The sequence below is a fragment of the Fringilla coelebs genome, assembly GCF_963513975.1.
Source record: "Fringilla coelebs genome assembly, chromosome: 3".
NCBI classification, from domain to species: domain Eukaryota; kingdom Metazoa; phylum Chordata; class Aves; order Passeriformes; family Fringillidae; genus Fringilla; species Fringilla coelebs.
In genome coordinates this window covers 67732977-67752871 of record NC_140030.1, presented here as the reverse complement: position 1 = coordinate 67752871, position 19895 = coordinate 67732977, and the positions used below count along the sequence as shown (strand labels likewise).

General features: G+C 41.2%; 1 protein-coding gene across 1 annotated transcript in view; it reads right to left on the bottom strand.

Moving 5' to 3' along the window:
* UST (uronyl 2-sulfotransferase) overlaps window positions 1-19895 on the bottom strand; it is a 152265-nt gene that overhangs the window by 11571 nt on the left and 120799 nt on the right. Inside the window, exon 7 of the mRNA XM_084203571.1 lies at window positions 19139-19296. Within this exon, the coding sequence (XP_084059697.1) occupies window positions 19139-19296 (158 nt within the window). The remainder of the gene's footprint in view (window positions 1-19138; window positions 19297-19895) is intronic.

Here is a 19895-nt window from a genome sequence, read left to right as displayed (position 1 = left end):
ATTCAAGGATATGTATAACTTTAATCTTTTTTGGTTAATATAAATGAATACAAAACATTTTTAGGTGCTTAGAAGCTGTTCAAACACCATCAAGATTTACACATGCGTGTACTTGCTCTATATTCCAAGCAATATATTTTCTTCCAGAAGGAGTGTGAAAACAGCATTTCTGACATACTTACAAGAATAGGATCTTGGAAGATAAAGGCTTCCCTATGCACTCCATGCATCTGTCCCAGGCAGTAGCAAAGACAGCTGCCTCTGTAGTAACTCTGACTTGTCTTCTGGGACTGACATGATCAGCTCCAGCACACCTTTACCATTCTTTCTTGTGCACCAAGAACAATCCATTGAGAGAACAGGGCTTGCTCAATGATAATTTTTAATTCAACTCCCATTTAACGTTGTTGTACAGACAAGGAAGAGATAGATGGGTGCATCATTTTGCCATCTATCACCTTGTTTACAGGAAGTATATTCTCAGCAGCCTTAACTCCATTGCTTGTTAAGGGACTTAGCTGAACACTCTGAAAGCACACATGAATCAGAATGAGAGACTTATGGGGTATGAAAAGCCATTGCTCGTGCACTTAATCCTGTAAATTGTCTTATGTCTGCAGTACTTCAACCAGTAGTTTCATGCCAGTGTTAGAGAGACTGGCTAGTATCAAAGTTTCCAGGATAGTCTGCACATGAGTTTAATAACAATACTAGACCTGACATAATGACTACTGTACTTCAAAGTTATACTGCACAAACCTTTCCCTTGTGATTAACAAAACAGGAGATAAAATGATCTGCTGTCTTTTTCCATTTCAGTATTTACAGGAACTCATAAATGTTAACACCTCTGAATAAGAATAAAATGAGACAGAAACCAGGCACTATGACAGCAATTAGGAAAAGCTCTACAAGATAAATGAATTTTGGGAGGGAATGAGGTTACTAAAAGGAACACTATGCATGCAACAACCTAGGCTGTTGTTGAAGAACATGGCAATTTTCTACAATGCAATCTTCAGGAGTGATGGAATAAAGACATTCAACGTTACTCACAAGACGTGCAATATTACAAGTTTTATCAAGATAAAGAGAGATACCTGTTGAGGCAGGTTGGGCATAGTCAGCAGTCAATGTGGCCATTTGCTCTCTCCCACTGCTCCCACAGAGGGAGGATGGAGAGAACAGGAAGAACAAAAGCAAGAAAACTCGTGGGTAGAGTTAAGAACAGTTTAGTCTGAAGGAGGTGGGGAGGGAGGGAGGGAGGGAGGGAGGGAGGGAGGGAGGGAGGGAGGGAGGGAGGGAGGGAGTGATGCAAATGACATCCCTTTTCCATTCCCCAGTCAGTGCATAACCAATGGCCATCCCAGAAGCCAAAGAACTCACTCCTTCCTCCACCTCTACTTTTATTGATTACTGAACATGGTATTATATGGTATGAACTATCTCTTTGATCAGTCTGGATCAGTTGTCCTGGCTGTATCCTCTCCCAACCTCTTGCCCATCCCCAGTCTACTGACCAAAGGGCAAAGAAGAGAAGGCATTGATGCTGTGTGAATTCTATACATAAATTTAACTTATCTGATAACATAACACAACACAGGAAATACCATTAAGAACCAAAAGTCAATATTTCAGTGCCCAATTTCAACACCTATTCCTCTAAACAACAAATCTGAGCCTGAACCTATAAAATCCTATTCAATTTGCTAAGCTTACTAGAAGAATATTTTTTTCAATACAGAATATTTTAATGAAGTTCTGTGGAAGACATGATGAAAAGATTATAAAGGTTATCTGAGAAAATAGTACATTCAGGGTTCCCATAATAAGAACTACAATGAAAAAAATAAACAATCAAGCCCACTTTAGAAAGGCCTGTCCAAAAAAATAAAAAAAACCACCTCTGGCTCAGTGTACATTTGTGTTGAAGGGACACTGACCACACTGATGTGTGTATACACTTAACAGGGCTCTGAGATGCATGTTTTCACCCAGGCTTGGTGCTCAGTGGGTGAGCAATGCACACAACTAGGTTTTGTCCTAGAATCATATAATCATTAAGGTTGGAAAAGACCTCCCAGTTCACAAAGTTCAACCTTTGACAGAACACACCATGCCAACTAAACCACAGCAGTGCCACATTCAGTCTTTCCTTGAACACTTCCAGGGATGGTGACTCTACCACTTCCCTGGGAAGTTTCTTCCAATGCTCAAAGGCCCTTTCAGTGAAGAACATTTTCCTGATGTCCAACCTGAATGGTCCTGGCACAACTTAAGGCCATTTCCTCTTGTGCTGTTGCTGGTTCCCCGGCAGAAGAGACTGACCTGGCCACAATCTCCTTCCAGGTAGTTGTAGAGAGCACTAAGGCCTCCCCTGAGCCTTCTTTTTTCCAGCTTAAACAAGCCCAGCTTCCTCAGGTGCTCCTCTAAACATTTTACCAGCTCCAGCACCTCAATGGGTTTCTTGCAGTGAGGGGCCAAGAACTGGGCACAGCACTCGAGGTGTGCCCTCCCCAGCACCAAGTACAGGGGGACAGTCACTGCCCTGCTCCTGCTGGCCACACTGAGTCTGATACAGGCCAGGATGTCTTTGGCTTCCTTGCCCATCTGGGCACACACTGGCTCATATTAAGCCAGCTGTCAACAGCACTCTCAGGTTCTTCTCTGCAGGGCCACTCTCAAGACAAAAATAAAAAAAATCTACTGGGGAGGTTGTCCTCTGCAACTGAGTGTGCAGCTTTGGGAGGGACACACATGGAGCTATTGAAGGAGGAAGGGTACACCCAGCCTAACTAGTCAAAACAGCAGAATCAACCCTGGCAGTCAATGTGGGGACAGATGCTGCAGCTAGATTGCTTTCACATCCAGTCCTAGCGCTGAGTATGCAGGTCCTGGAACCCAATTCAATGCCTGGATGGGGCCAAGTTCATCAGTAAACCCACGGGGGCTGGGAGTATGAAATTGTGACTCTGAGCTCTTTAAAAACACATTCCTCACAGGCTACTCTAGTATGTCCAGTGACTGTGGTCATCAACTTCTAAATAAACAAAGTAACCTGGGCACATCACGTTCAGCTGAAACTTCATCCATCTGCTTGCCATAGCGGCTGACAGCATTTCTGGCACATTCCCAGGGCATTTAATTTTATTAAGTACATTTACTGAAGAAATGAAAACCCTTAAACTGAGTAAATATAGAGTCCTCATAAATATAACTAGGTTTTTTTCATGCTGTTTGAGCAACAGTGGGAAATGAAAAACTGCAAGGCTAAAGGAAGTGAAGGGGCTATTTATATAGCATGGGAAAAATTAAACTGAGATTCAACACTTTAAAGTGAGTGACATCTGTTTATCAAAATACTTTTGTTGTATCTTTTGCTTTTTGTCTCTTCCTGCTAAGACTCAGAAACAGGGATGCAGTGCTAGATTCAGCCCTTGATTTTAGCAGCAATCTGGGCAAGTTCTGCCATTATTTCAAAATCAAAATATTGGTCTGGCAGTGCCAATTGCTAATAAAATACAGTAATGTGTCATGTGCCATTTCTTCACTAAATTACTCACACATGTGTATACAGTATGAAAAGATGTGTGGGACTAGGAGTTTTTCCCTTTTTGCACATGAGATACAAAATGGCTATGTGCTTAACTATTTATTACTTTTGAAGGAGTGGGATGCACACCAAGATGTGGTCTGAAAGGGTAACTGAAGCAGCCTGTGAACTGAGTGGATGAATTAAGCAGGAACTCAAACCATTGATTTCTACAAGTAGCTTGCAAAAACATGCACCAAGGAAAATAATTTTCAATGATTCAAAGCAGAACCTTTGGCTAAGTGGCATATCTGCCTTTAAACTAGGCTAAATACTAAGTACTTTCTGCAAATGCACAAAGTACTGGGGCCTGCCAGGGACCCAGTACCATATTCCACCAGCAGCAGAAGGCAGTGCCAAGTAAATTCTGAAATGTATTGTACAGACAGATATGCTTTGCAGTTTCACTGATCTTCTGTTAGTAAAAGCCCAAGATGAACTGGGCTGACATCTTTGGTAAACTGTTTGCTAAAGTCTAAGACAACAGACTGAGTTTTCTTGCTATCAACCACTTGCACTGGCATGTCTGCACCAAAAGGCAAAGTTGTATGATATGCAACTTGTTCTTGTTATTTTCCACTAATAAGAGCTAAAAATGGCTGAATATAAAAAGGGTTTACTGTTCTCCAGGAGATGTTCTTGGTACATCTGGATAAATATATGTGTGTGTCAGGATGTGTGTATGTGTATGCCCATCATAATAATGTGTTTCTTTCAAGGGCTTAGAGCACTCATGTCACCCTTTTCACTATGGTGACTGGAAAGAGCAATTTGCCATTTGCAAACAAAACAATCTTAACACAATAAATTGTTTTATCATGCTAAAAAGAAATACACACCCTCCATGCTTAGCATCTCACCTGGTCGTTACAGATAATCAATTAATTGGCTTTGCACACAGTCATGAGCTAGACTAAGTACTGAAATTCCAGAAAGAATAAGAACTCTTCAAAATGCTATTTGGTCTCCAGGATTCCCAGATTCCCAGCTGGTGTCCTGACTCTAATAGCTTTTAATTGCCATCACAGACACTCAAAATTTACCACTGAGTTTGCCACTTACTGAATTAAATAAGACTGGAAATAGATAGGATAAGAGTCTAGAGTGGAAAAAGCCCCACACCAGAAATATCCACAAATCCTGACATCATAGCTCTAAGGAAAACGTGGGAAACGTGATACTTCTGTGGTGCAACCAGACAAACACTGGTCTCTCTATGAACCAGGATTCAGTGCAGAAAAATAGACTGAGGACTTCTCTAACACCCAAACATTAGCTGTGGGCAGTGAGTGGCCAGAGATGTAGCTAATCCAAAAATGTGCTCATCCAAAAAATCTTGGAGAGAATATGGAGGAAGCAACTGGTGAAATCACCTCACTGCCAAATACCTGAGCGGGTTGGTTCAACCATCATCCCTCATCCCAGCTGGTCCTGCCACGCTTCACTCTCTTCAAGACCCCTTCATAGTTTTACTGTCCAAAATCCTTCTCCAGGCTCCCATCTTCTGCAGCTCATTCACTCTCTAGCAGTTGCTTTGGTCACCATGCAGGGGTTTCTTGAGACTTTACTGGAACAGATCTTCCTCTTCATACACCTCCTTTGCTCTTGGTTAGGGAGTCCTGGGCTTCTGCTGTGTTTCCTAGCCCCACAGGGGAACTAAGGTTATACATTTTGTTCCTGGAAGCACTGCAGAAAAATATAGTGGGGTGCTAAAAAAACCCCAAGTGAAGCCTACAAATAAACGCCAAACAATTCCACCAAAACTTAAATCAAATAGCCCTTAATGATGCACAGATCTGTCTATTGGATAGACAAGGAAAGCACTAAGAAGGACGACAAACTTTAATGAAGTAGGAATGCATACTTCATCCTTGCTCCTACAAACCCTACTGCATGCAAACTCCTAGCCAGCATCCCTGTCTACCCTACTGTGTACCAGTATGCAGCATGAGTCAGGAATACTCCTGCTGATGAACTCTAGACAACCACTCAGGGCACCAAACAGCCATTTACCTCTCTTCATTGGTCACACAGTGAGTTCAGTCTCCCCAGTACATAATTTAAGTATGACACGAAATAATATCAATACCTAGTGAAGAAAGGCAAGTTTGTCAGCTGTCTGAAGACCCTTCAAGGGTGAGTCATGGCTACTGTGAAATTGGCAGAGCACTCATGGAACAGTAGAGAGTGGAAGAAAGCTTAAAAGATAAAAATAAGACTTCAATGCCGAGAAAATATTTAGTGGTATTAAGGATAAAACAGAGTTCTTGGTGAATATTTTCATTCAATGTTTTAAATAAATTTGCTTTGGCTATGCTGTCACTTCTGTCATGTCCAATTTCCACTAGCTTTTGGAAGATGTATATTATATATCAGTCCCCCATTAATTCCACACTCTCATTTTATGTAACAGAAAAAGCATGTGTGCGTGCCCAAGCAGAAAACCTCCAAACTTGGTAACATCCTAAAAGCCACAGGAGCACAGCTCTACAGGCTCTGGTTGACTGTGCACGCCCATGGCTCCCTGCATGCGCCAAATTTTGCTGCAGCAACATCCACGTGCTCCCTGTCCCTGTCTTCCCTCCACACAGGCCCAACACAACCATTGGGCTCTCCCAGTAACTTGTGCTGCACTTCCTTCTAGTGAGAAAGAAGCAAAACCTGAAAGAGCCCACCCCTTCTGTTCCCTTTTCTTTGCTAGATCCAACAGTACTCTTTAGCAGCCTCCTTCCTCCCCCCTCCCACTCCAAAAATATCAAGATATAAAATAATGCAGGTGATGGCTTGGAAATGAATCAAAGCAGTCAAGGAGCAGGAGAAGCAGAGACAAGACAAGCACACGGTTTTTGTTCCAAGCCCTACCTTTGCATGCTCTGCTACACCGAAGATGTGATACCCATAATGACCTTTAGGTACACGTGCACCCCAAGAACAGCAATGCATCACACAGAAACACAACTTCACAGGCCTTTCAAAATTCAGTTGAAAGGAACAAAATGGAAGAAGACAAACCTCATTCAAAACTTGCATTACACAAAAGGTATTAAATAGAATCATACTGAAAAAGGCAACAACAATAAGCTCTATTATTTTATCATTAATCTGTTGCAACACAAGAAATTAGGTTTTTTCCTATGCTGGATGCATAGAGCTGAATAATTCCACAATCACAGGGAAGCCAGCCCAGAAAAAACAACCACAAGGAAAGCAAACTGTGAGGAGAGTATTTCAGGGCCTGAGAACAGAGCAGGAGTGCTTGCGTGGGCAGACAACAGATGCTGCTCCAGCAAACAGCAGAGCAGGGAGGGATGGGTAAATGCTGGCATTTACTTGCTGTTTTAACTTATGCAATTGGAGGAAGATAACAATTTAAGACACTGCCTCCTGGATAGCATTTGTATTTCTCCTGAGTCTCCAACTATTATAGTTTTCTCTCTCTTCAATACCCTCATTTCCCCTGGGTATGCACTGACCAGCAACTTGCATTCTCTAGAAATCCTCCCACTAGCTATCTGGAAAGAAATTTATGCTAGAGGGCATAACCCTCTTCTAACATGTAGATGCCTTTAAAACCACAAGTCATCTTCAGAAAGCAAATTGCACAGAGATGCATAAAGAATTCCTCCAAGACCTATTTTGGAGGCAAGTGAATTCAGCCAACTCACAAACATCAGCAGTAATTTCAATTCAGTAAGCATGACTGGCATTCTCAAAACCTTCGCCCAAACCACACAACCTCCTTGCACGTGCACTTCTTCTAAAAATATTTCTTGTTCTGTTTTTGTGCTCACTTTTTGCCCTCAGCCTTTATGATAAAAATTTTCTGTGTGAGCCCTGGAGAACTGAGCAGACCAAACACTAATTTTCATATGGAATTTATTTAGAGGGGAAGAAAAAAATCCCTTAAGTTGAGTAGTACGTTATTTTGAACTGGTTTTATATTTTATGCGTACATAGTGGAGCTGGAATTTCAGGGCTGGCTTTTGTTTGCATTCATCATGAAACATTTGTTATATGAGCTGCTGCTACTGCTACCAAAACAGCTGCTGCTCACTGCTAGAAAACCAGAGGCCAACTCAACAGTTTGTTTCTTTCTCTGGTGAGTCTAGCTGGAAAATGAGGCCTGGTGTGTCTGCAGAAAATTACCTTTGGCTTCGCTGTCATCCTTGCCACCTTCCGCCTTCCCAGAATGCAAACTTGAAAGAGAAGGGATAAATCAGAACAAGAGCAGGCACGTTCTGATGCTCCTGAATCACCTACCATTAAACACAAATCAGAACTACAGCTGTGAACTCAATGCTTTGCAGCTAGGGCAGCACCTCCAACAGGAACGCCTTTCTTTCAGCTGCTCTTGCAATTCAGCCAGGATTTAACCCTTCTGTCCTGCAGCATCATTTTCTGCCATCTGGAAAAATTGAGTCATGACTTGATCTAGCTTCACATAAAAATTTCTTCTGTAGGTGACTGCTTCCCTGTGCAGAGAAAGATACCCAACCATCTGATAATCTGTGCACTTCCCTACCAAGCTCCCTATGGATCAGGACTCAGAGCATCCCGGGACTGCAGCTCTGAGTGCCGAGGACAGACCGCAGCTGCACTTCAACGACCTGAATTTTAATGCTTTGTTTTGTTATGATTAGTAAACCCCTTCAGTGTTGTTTTTGTTGCTCCCTGGTAACATCATACCAGCATTGACCTCTCTTACCTCAGACATAGCTATTTAAGAGAACATTTATCCCAGGCTGGAGCAGTCCCTGCAAGACTTACCTGTTTTTTCAAAGTAAGGGGGTACTACAAAACAATGAACACCAACTCTTTCACCAGCTTTATCCTGCAGGAGATCACTCTTTCTCTTGTCCTGACACCCAATTTTCCTAAAGAACTTCTGGAGAGAGATTTTGCTGAAAATGACACCTGTACCATCTCATATCCCTGTGCTTGCTGAGTCCTTAAGGATTTTACAAATGCCATGCTGACTTTTCCCAACTGTCTATTAATCACATCCTCAATTATTGTTCCTCCCAGTATGTCAATTTGGTTCTTTCATCTGTTGGTGTCTAGGTGACAATTGCAGCCGTCTAAAAGCTTGAGAGTGATCTTATCTATTCTTCCAAAATAGCTGCTGATTGAACCAGCAGATACACCACAGAGCTGGCAATTTCAGTTTCAAAGAAATCCCTGGTGAATACTTGCTCTCACAGCAGCATCCCTAACACTGCCAAGGAGTAAAGACAGCTGTGGAGTAAAAAATGCCACACCCTAACATTTACCTGTATTAGAGATGGCATCTGCAAGTAACTGAAAAGATATTCAAACAGAGTGCAAATAGTAGAACTCAAAAGGTAAGATTTATAAAGTGCAGTAACAATGTTGGAGATCGGCAAAGAAAAGTGGAGAGAAGATAGCAATAAAAGAACACAATGGGAATGCAGTTTGGAAGGGGAGGAAACTGGGAAGATGAGCCTAGAGAGAAACAGAGGGGAGGATGCTCTTTCATGCTACATTTGAAAATTTGTGATTCAACTACAAGAACAGAGAAAAAGAAAACCAGAATCTTCACAGCTATACTTAGCAAACCCCTCTTTTCTTGCTATAGCTTCTAGGAGAGCAAGTTTTCAAGAGGAACAGATCAAAAAGGCTGGGAAATTCCAACAAGGAAAGGAAGTAGGGAACATAACTCTAAGAAGGACTTTTGGAAGAGCAAGGGGTCAGCTCTCCAGCACCATAAACTGCCTCCAGGGCAGGTAAAGCAAAGGGGTTCAGAGGAAGGAGCACAGGCACAGTGTGAAGCTGTGTTCAAGTGAGGAGTGACGGCTGGGAGACACACCAGCTGAAAGCTACACTGCTAACATATTTACTTCATTTTAATTCTTACAATTTTGTCATCAAGAGCTGACCCTTGCACTTTGCTGAAATTCATGTTACTAGTTCTTTCCCTTCTTTCCTAATAGTAGCAACAGTGTCATTAGGGTGATTTTAGAGCACAGTACACTGTGCCCTCTGGGAGTAAGTGGTCCCTTTACAGATGTACCCTGGGGATGTCTCTTTGCTAAGACTGTCTCCCTGCACTTCTCTCCGCTGCCCACTGTTTCTCTCTCCCTGACTCCCTTCTCAACCACCTAGCCCTGATGTGGTTGGAAAAAACCCTTTTGGTGTTAGCTTTAACGCCTTTTGCAAGTTGCATGCCAGGAAGTGTCTTGCTATAATTTCACACCTAACTTGTCAGAGTTTATGCTCTCTCGTGTTTTCCTAATTTTAATTATTACAACATTTTAATTACTATAGCAGCTGATTTGCATCACTGTAAAAAGCTGATGTTAAATTGCAATATTTACGTGAAAATCTAAGTAATTCCTAAGGGATGGCTCCTTGTTCCCGCTGTACAAAAATTACAGGTAAAAGTGTTTTAACAACTAAATTTCTTTTCTATAGCTACCTTATCTTTAATTTCTGGGCCATCCAAGATACTAGCTCATGGCAGTTGCATTGTTCTTGCAAGATGCCTTGGGAGTAAGAATAAGCAATTTAACCTGCAGCCCATTCGGCCACTGATACAGTGATTTAGTCTGAGGAAAAAAAGCACAATAATTTTATTTGAAGACTGAAAATAAGATTATGCTCTTAAAAGCTAAGTGAATAGTCAGCTCTGTGATCTACTTCATAGTGCTCCTGTGTCTTCCATGCCAAATATGCTTTGTTTTCAATTAAGAGATGTTTCTCCCCAAACACTGGCCCAGAAAATATACTGTGGGATACACTGATTATTGAGTTAAATTCTCAGTAGCTTTGGTCCTATTATTAATAAAGTTTTTTATATTCCAGCTTCAGCCACCTTGTGCAGCTTGCTTGTTTCCATGTAGGTGAAATGAAGACCTGTTCACCTGGGAACAGAAGCAGGCCTATTAACTGGGGTTTAATGGCTCCTTCTCTATGCCTTCTATTGCCTGGACAGAGGGCAAAGTTGGCAAAGAAGCAATCTTCATAATCTGTTACCACTGTAATTTTTGTTTAAATTGTATTTTTAAAGCAGAAGCAGTAAGGGAGGTTTAGCTGAAATGCTACTGATTAAAATAGCATTATGATTTTATTTACTAAGTTACTCAGGAAGGAATGAACTGTCATTGCAGGCTTTAACTGCCTGTCATTAAAATGTTTGTGGTATATTGTCATCAGTAACCCTGGATTATTTATGAGATATCACTGTATCTGAATGCAGATTTCCTTCTGTGCTGGAGCTTGTACAAAGCTGGCTATCCATGGGCTTTCCATTTTGTGACACTAGGAACAGGAAATAGTCAAAAGATGCATCAGGGAATCAATCTCAGATGAGCAGCAGGAGCACACTTATAAACCATAACATCTTTAGTGACTGATATGCTCATTAAATAAACACGACTGTTGCCTGAAAGATATCAGCACCAAGCCTTCAAAATGATCTCCTGACATGCACACCAAAAAAATATACATGGATTCTTGACGTGTGAGATGTAAGAGCTTGTTTGACTGGTCCCTTGGGATTTAGAACATAAATAATTTTTGTTTTTACCACAGCACAGAATGAAATTACATCTTTGAGGGTTTAACCCAAAACCAGACAGTCCATCGATAGAGCTGATGAAAGGAAACTGAATGCAAGTGAAAAGAATAGGTGGGATGAAATGCAAAATCTGTAGGCTGAAGTCTTGGAGTTGCACTAAAAGATGAAGATGATGCATTAGGTGGTCTCAGTCTTCATAATCCTACAGACATACAGAAACTTTAGAGAAGGGAAACTGTTAATGATAAAGAGGTTCAGATGAGCATGCAAAAAAGTAAAATTTGTTTGGTTTCAGGTAAAGACCCTGCCATTTGACAGGAAAGAAATACGAAAAAGGTGGAGGAGAGGAATAGGAAAAAGGTAGCAGATTGCAGAGCACAAGCTGGGTATAGGCATAAATTATAGCTCACAGAAGGGGAAGATTAAGTAATTGCACAAAACACACTCAGCATATCTCTACGATACATTGCTGTTTGTCAGAGCCAGTCTGTGAGCTCATGTGTCCAGAAACTGTACTAGAAGAGGAAGATCCAGGAAGATCCAGGTTTTTCAAACAATGCTTTAAGGGAACATGGACTTCACCTTCCAATACAACTCATTCTGAGCAGAGCCTTTACAAATTCAACGCCCATGAAAACCCAAGCCTAAAATAAGGATTTAAAAATCAGTACTGTAATTAGCAAGAAGAGAAACTATATCCTTCTTTGCCATAATCAGTGGTGAGATCTGGAAGGCAGCCAACATCCTTGAATGCCAGAAGCGCCGGGAAAGGGAACTATGGATCAACAGCAGCCTCATTGCTCATTTCCCCAGTTCATGAATCACGCCCACAATCCCGGCCTGCCAATAGGAAATAGGTAAATTTCTCACCTGATCTAAATGATTGTTGCTGGTGCTGCTGCACTCACTGAGTCTGGCGCTGCTCTTGACTCCGGGAGGAAGCAGAGCCACAGCGATGTGTTTGGCAAATGGACACGTAAATCCCACCTCCCTGCACCGTGGGCTCAGGCAGCAGATTCACCCAGACCAAGTGCCAACGCTGTGTCAGGCTGTCAGCTGCCTCACTTTTCATCTCAAAATGCCATTCATTTGGGGCCACGAGATGTATTTACAGGCAACTGCTCTGCTGTGTAACTCTGCACATACGAGCTAACTCAAACTAACAAGTACACACCAGCAAGGAAGAGTTAACAGACAGGACTTGAGCCTGGATGTACACAGGCTCCATGAGGGTTGGAAAGCCATACCAAACTCACTTGCCACACACCTTTACTCCTGATCACATTTCAGCAACGAGACTGATACAATCTTGGATGAATCTTTTGGTGCCACAGTTATGGTTTTCATGCCATGCTCATATTGTCTGGAGTGGCTTCACCTTCCTCAACAGAACAAGAACCTCAGCTGTTATAAGCTGTAAAGCTTTGCTTCAGAGCTCACCACAGAGTTTTGCTTCTGAGACAAATCTTCCAAAGACCTAGTGGTTCTTTTGAAAAACACAGTCATGAGAAAGCCCAGAAGTGCTCAAATCCTTCCAAGAGCTCCTATTCTTAAAGCTGCTTTGTTTATCCACAAAAGGATTTCAAACCTCTGGAAGACAAAACAACATACTTTTCTTTTATGGGACTGAAAAAGAAAGGATACTTTCACTGACTATCCTTACCACTCATTGGTGTATCCACTAACTTCAAGACATCCTGGATCAGGCAGTCTGGTGTCGCAATAGGACGCGAAATGAACGACACGCACATGCTGAAACGTCTAAGGCAAAAAAGCGTATTTCTGACTTATTTCTGACTCCAATATTTATAGACTTTCCAAAGTGACTGTGGATTGGAGGATAAAATTGCTACTTCACTAGCAACACTGGTTAAACCAACAGTTTATCAAATTTCTCCTCCTTCAAAAAAAAAATACAAAACAATCATTATTTACATAAAAGTACATTAAAAACTCCATTACAAAAATAGAAACATCAGAAGGCTTAAAAAAACTTAAAAAACCAAACCAACAGTCTGGATTTTCCCTGCTCTCTCTTGTATCTTCATAGCTGAAGAGCTAGATAACGTATCTACAGCTTTCGATAGTACCTTCAGTTTTATAAAACAAACCAAGGAACAAATTAGTTGTGCAGAATGCCCTAGATGCTATCGACCTAATAAAATAGAAATGTCCTCAGGGATATGCACTGTGACTCTTCCTCTTTCCTTGCCCATCTTGCACACAGAGAACAGGGAATTTTTTTTACAAGAAACAAGCGCACAATTAAACACTTCTAGACCTTAAACTGCACGTTTTAGCATTTACGTTGTTCTACTGAGCTCCTCTGTGCAATATTGAAAGTTGAGACTTCAAAGGGGGGGAGAAAAGAACGGTCTGCTCACGCTTTCTATTTCCAGAACAGGATGCTGGGCGATAAGCAGAGGCCCCCCCGGCGGAACGTGAGTCCGCGGGCGCTGGGAGCGGCGCACAGGCGGGCGGATGGCGCCCCCTGCTGGGCACCGCGGCGCTGCTCGCACTCCCGCCGGACACGGCGGCGGCACACGGGACCCACTTCCAACCCCAACCTCCTGCTTGGCCTCCACCTGACATCTACAGTCTGCCTCGTCGGTGGAAAGTTTTCATGGTCAGCGATTCCTGCTCAAAGTATTACACAGGGAAAACACAACGCTCTCCCAGAGTGCAAGGCAAGAGAAAAGACAGTCTATTCGGAGTCTCCAAAGGTTCTAAACATTTGAATGTGTTTGAAATTTTAGAAGTGATACAAAAAAACCCACAAAAAACCCCACCCAAAACCAAACTGAACAAAAAACCCCGGCACAAAACCCCCTCAGTATTTAAATTAAGACTAATCCACTCTGATTTTATTCTCTTATCAAGAGTGCAGGTGCTTCCAGGAGAGAGAAGGGTTGGGCACTTCAGCACAGAGGATGAGCAAGTGTATTCCCTTCCCATTTTCCAGTCACAACCCTCTCCAGAAAGTACAGCTCACAAGAAGCCAGCAGACTAAGAAGCCTCATATAATTTGTCCTAATTTTGTCTTTCCTTTCATTTTGTGCTAAACAAAGGCAGAATAAAAGATGATAAGATGATCAATATTTAAAGACACTGCACAGAAAGCTCTGCCTCCTTCCTAGTCCTATGATCATTTCTTGCTCCAAGTTTTTGCTCTTGGAGGTGGTGCCAGTAAAAACATATTCACTACAATTTCTCAGAGGGAAAAACCCCCTCGTTCCTTAACTTTTCTAAATGCATGGCATCTGAACCATCTGAAGGCATGTCCCACCTTCAGTGCTGGCCTGGCACAGGAGTGATCTTCAGCACAGCACAAAGACTGCTGAGCTTGATTTCACCCTCCTCCTAACTCCATCAGAAATGCTCTGCTTCTCAGGACCTCAGCTCTGCAATAAACACAAATGGCAGCATCTCTCTCCTTAATGGGTTTAAAGAAGGGGAAACTCATGAATAGAAAATGTCAAGACTCTATCATTAACATTCATGAACATAGGGAGGGTTTATATTACCTGAGATGATATTACTACTACAGCTTAAGACATTCCCTGTAAATGCAATTCCTATGGGAATCACATTTGTATTGCATTAAAAAAAAAATTTAGTTCACCTAAACAATTTATTTTTTTTTCAGCTGACAGTGTGAGTTATTTCATTGCACTCAATGAAATTCACTGCTGAAAAGCCTAAAGTCAGTCTTTTTGTTGTAGAGTAAGACCTATACATTCTCCACACTAAATGCACCTTTCAGGAAACAAAGGGCTCTTTTCCTAGTATTGGGAAGAAGTGTTTTTATAGGGCTTCTGGTGCCAAAGAAAATTTATGAACTCCTGAGGTGTGAGGATATGGCTCATTTCTGAGGTGATAAAAACCCATTTCATTGCCTATTGTTTTACACTGGATGCTGTTAACTTTTACCCCAAGCCACAGAAACCGACAAGACAGAAGAAAACGCTTGTTTTGCTGAGTACAGAAGGTATTTTTTTGTCTCTTAAAAACGCCAAAGATATGAAACCCACACGTGCCCATTTCAAAAGAAAATGTGTAAATATTCTTTGTGTTCTGGCTATCAGCCAGGTTACAGAAGTGAGCTACAGCAGAAATGAACAGGACTGACCAAGTCTTTTTTTCCTTTAGCCCCTGAAAGTGAGGAAAGATTTTACATGTCAAGTTTTGTTATAACTATTTCAGGCTTTTCAAAGAGTTACAGAATACTTTCAAATTTCGCAATAAATATATTCTGAGGTCCTGCAATTGGATCCTATCTGCTTCAATGATGGTGAAAAAAAGACAAAATTTTGATCCAATTTTACTGTGTTAGAGAAGAAAGCTATTAAACATAAAAACATATTTTTAAATTTTACTTTACCCATCTATTCATCTATCTATTGATTTCACAATCTGTCTGCTGCCCCCATTCCTGCCCTTTTGATCTCTTGTTAGCCAGTTTTGGCTGCCAAGATCAAAAAAGAGAGTTCTTTTGCAATTCTTGACTTGGTATTAATGTAAAGATAGTGCTTAATTTCAAGGTGAGAGTGGAGGCACAGAAAAACAGGAAGCCCATAGCTTTAAAGTACTGTACAAGATAAAACCAGATGGGTTCCAATGCAAACTTTAGCACCACAAAGAGCTTTCACATTTTGTTACACGTGGTTATAAAACACACAAGTCAAAATATTTGGCATATGGAATAGCTGAATGCAACGTTTTTGTTAATGCAATGAAGGAAGTTATCCTCCTAGTGCCCTCTCACATTAAAATTTTCTGCCATGCTGATCTGCCAAGTTTTTTTAACATTTTACCTTTCTTCACAGTTTCCTTCTGCCGGCTTATATCAGACAAATCATTAGCATCAAAAAGAAAAGCGCTCCATTCATTCTGCTTTAAGCAGTTACCTGTGTCATTAGGAATACAGACAGTAACTCTCTGATGAGAATGTCACACTATCTTATCATAGAGGCACAGTTTAAATGATCTGCTTCAGAACAATAGCAGAAAAATATTTTTGAAGGTAAAACAACTACAGGCTTTGTTTTCTCCTAAGAGAATGCTGAGCAAGAGTTTCTTGACAAATGTTGTCATAGTGCTTCAGATAAGAAATTTTCCTACAGGCACAAAAGAAACTGAGAGCTTTGAATATGGCCTGTACAGTTCAAAGGAACAGAGATGAGAAAAAGTTTCTAGATTTCCTGATTTCTGTATTATCAACCTATACTGAAGGTTTCCAATACTAAGAAGTTTGCTTAGATGGGCTCTACAGTGATCTGGTGACAAACCAAAGCACCTGTAATGAGCGAGGGGAGTCCCAGCTTCAGGAAGAAGGGGTTTAACTCAAACTCTGCAGATGTATCTTATATGTACATGTGATTTTATGCATCTGATAGCATCCGGCATTTTGCTTCCCATAGCAGGAAGGTGCTTTTAATACTGTTTAGATTATGATGTTGGTGGGACAGCAATTGCCTGTTTCCTACTGTGATTTCTAATCTATGTAATCCACTAAAGCAACACTGGATTGAAAATGTCTTTCTTCAGCTACTTTTTGCTTCAAGGCAGCTCTACAAATTCTGTTTCTGAACTGCCTCCAATCCAGAACTTCTTGTTGCAGTGGACTCTGGTGCAGATATTCACAGACCTGGAAGTGAATCACCTTTCTTACATGTCCTTCTCTGTGTTTTCCTCATCTTGTTATATTCAGCTGACAAAAGATTAAGTTCTAAAAACATTTTCCTTTTTTATGTGGAAAGAGGACAGAAAGAGAATCTCAAGTGGAGCAGCAGGTCAGCAGACAAAAGTGTAAACTCTATAGATTTAATCTGCAAGTGTTAGTTGCAACAAAAGGTCAGTTTTGGCCCAATTTATCTCCTGCTTTGTGGGACCACCACACAGCTGGCAGAACAACATGCCTTCTTCCAAGCACTTCATGATGCAACAGCAGAGGGTGTTGCAGATCAGGTCTAAGATGCCCTGAGGAGAACAATGTAGGATTTCTTACACGCCGCTTGAATATTTTTTATTTTTCTGGCTGATTCTGTTAAGGGGTTTTTTTGGTAAGTATTAGCACCAACTCAGAAATAACCAGAAAATAATTAGGATAGGAAAAAACCCTCAAACATATGCATGTATGAAAAGAGAAGGAGAGAGTTAACACAGGGAAACTGCTTTCTTACTAATATGCCCAGTCAATAAGTGAATGGTAAAGATAAAATAGAGGTGTAATACACCTAGGGAATACTGACAGAAAGTGGTGAATCTTTAGATTCAAGACCCATTTTTCATATGAGATCCCAGAGGAAATCATTGTCCTGTAAAAGGTGATCAAATTTCCTCCTGATAGTGGAAAATAAAAAGAGAGGAAAAAGATCACCCAGCACTTAATGATTCTGGCAGATTGCTTATTTCACACCTGACAATTTCTAGGGCACCCTGATGAAAAACAAAACCCTGTGTGCTGATTATTAGCTTCCCCCACTGTAAAAGAAATGAAAATATATGGTGCACAGAACAGCTGAAGAAGTCATATGAACTCAAAGAAAACTCATGGCAGAGAGATCATATCCTTCCATTGATCCCCCTGCCTTCCTTTTTTCTAACATCCCATGGGGAAACCTTCGAGACCAAATTGTGCAAAACTTTAGGATGACTTCCACACACTACAACATCATTATTTTTATTTTTTAATTTATAAAACCAAGGGAAATACCTGATCCCAAACTGGGCCTTGCTCTTACGTCAGTACAATACTCTATGTCTGTTATTAAGCAAAACTGCTCCATGGCTGGATGTGGCAGCACAGAGTTACACTCCCACCTTCCAAAGAGCTGCCTTGACTGCCTGCTTGCAAGCAGACAATGACCCACTGCAAGCATGTTCAGAGAGGGAATGCCATACTTCCCCTAGTGCCTGTATCACAGCTAAATGCAGAATTTCCAAAGATGCATGCTAGAAGAAGGGTTTGATGGACAGTCATGCAGAAATCCCGGTTATGGACACAAATCCATAATTTCTGCAGAGTGACTTGACTGACTACTGTAATAGCTGTTCTCAGTCAGAAGCCAGCCCTCAGCTGCATGCATTACAAACTAAATTTAATCTTTGTTCCATGTGCTGTGAAAATACAGCTTGGTACAAAACAAGGTACTTTGTACAGATTGGTACAAAACATATTGATGGCTGTAGGCATATCACACTGACACAAATGCAACTGAGTCACAAAGCAAGAAGGGAAGTTTTACCCCTGCTTGGTGCACACAATGTTGATAGGCCAGTCAAATGTAAGCGAGAAATCAATTCTGCTGGAATGACATGCACAGCCTTCCAGAAGCATCATATCTATTTTTAGCATAGGACACAAGACTGCCTTTTAAAGAAGTCAACAATAAATCAGTGTTAGAGGGTTGGATTGATGCAGTGAACCCTTTCAGTTTGACCATGGGGTGCAAATTAAGGAGTGGGCTGAGTGTTCTCCATTTTCATTTCTCAACTCCTGACTCCTAAGTCTTTTTCCTCAGCATGCCTTGTATTGGAAGTACTGTAAATGCACACTCTTATTTGTATTCTACCTAAACTCAGCTCAGCTGAAGGTTCATTTCATTTCAACTCATAGTCAAGGCTGAGGGAAAATAATAACCTGGTCCTGGACAATCTCCAAAGTGTCCAGCTCCCCAAACCATTTCGTGAAGGTTTATTTAAGTACATATTCCTGACACCATTTTGACAATATTATTTGAGAACAGAGTATGACACAATTAAAAGAAGCCACTTCAGTGGAAAATGGGAAGTTTTCTGACATGTGGAAAGATCACTGAGCAACAAGTGCAGGCAAGGAAAGAAAACCATACAGTAACATTAAAGATAAAAGTAGAATATGTTACTTTCCCCATCATCAAATCTGCTCCTTAAGAGGGAGATAAGCAAGAAAGAAACATGCACCCTTCAGCAGCCACACAGATTTAGCTGAAGTTTCTGTAAGAATAGTTTTTAATGGAAGAAGTTACCTGGATTTTTGTAGATGCTAAGCACATCCTTGAAATAATGAGGTAAGAATCTCTCTAATAAAAGCAGCACATCTTCCAACTCCTCCAGAATGCCCACAAGCAGAAAATTTTCATTAACATTCAGCTTTGCTCTTTCAAGGGCCCATTCACCAGGCTCCCTGTATGAAATTGATGGGGGAAGACGGAGGAGGGAAAAAGAAAAGTTTAAAAATGCATTTACTTTGCAGATTCAAGCCAAGAACACAAGTGAATAAAAAATATTCAGTGCTATACTTAGAACAAAAAAAAGACCCCCCCACCAAACCCGAGTAGCTAACTGAGCTTTTCCATGCAACATCTAAAATTGGACTAGCATGTAAAAACAGGATCACATTAAAAGGAGGCTAATCACTGTGTGAAAGTACTCCATTCTAAAGAGATCTTCCGCCAAGTTGTTTATAAGCTCAAACTTGTGAACTTTGGTATTTCAACTTGGAAGCACAACCCATCTGATGGGAGGGATGACTGTCCTTGGTGCTGAGGGGTGGTGGTGTCCCTGAACTACATCAGGAGAACTGCTGGGACCAAGCACTGCCTGCTGTTACTAAGTGAACCCTACACAGGACACTACCGTTTTCCACCTTGTCCTTCATTTTAACTTTTGCCAAAGTCTCCAGGAGCTTCCCTCTCTCCTGTCATCACCCCCAGCTGCCCTGCAGCTTTGCTACAGGATTTGCATTTTTTGCCTGTGACTGATACTGGCTTTGAAGAACAGTTT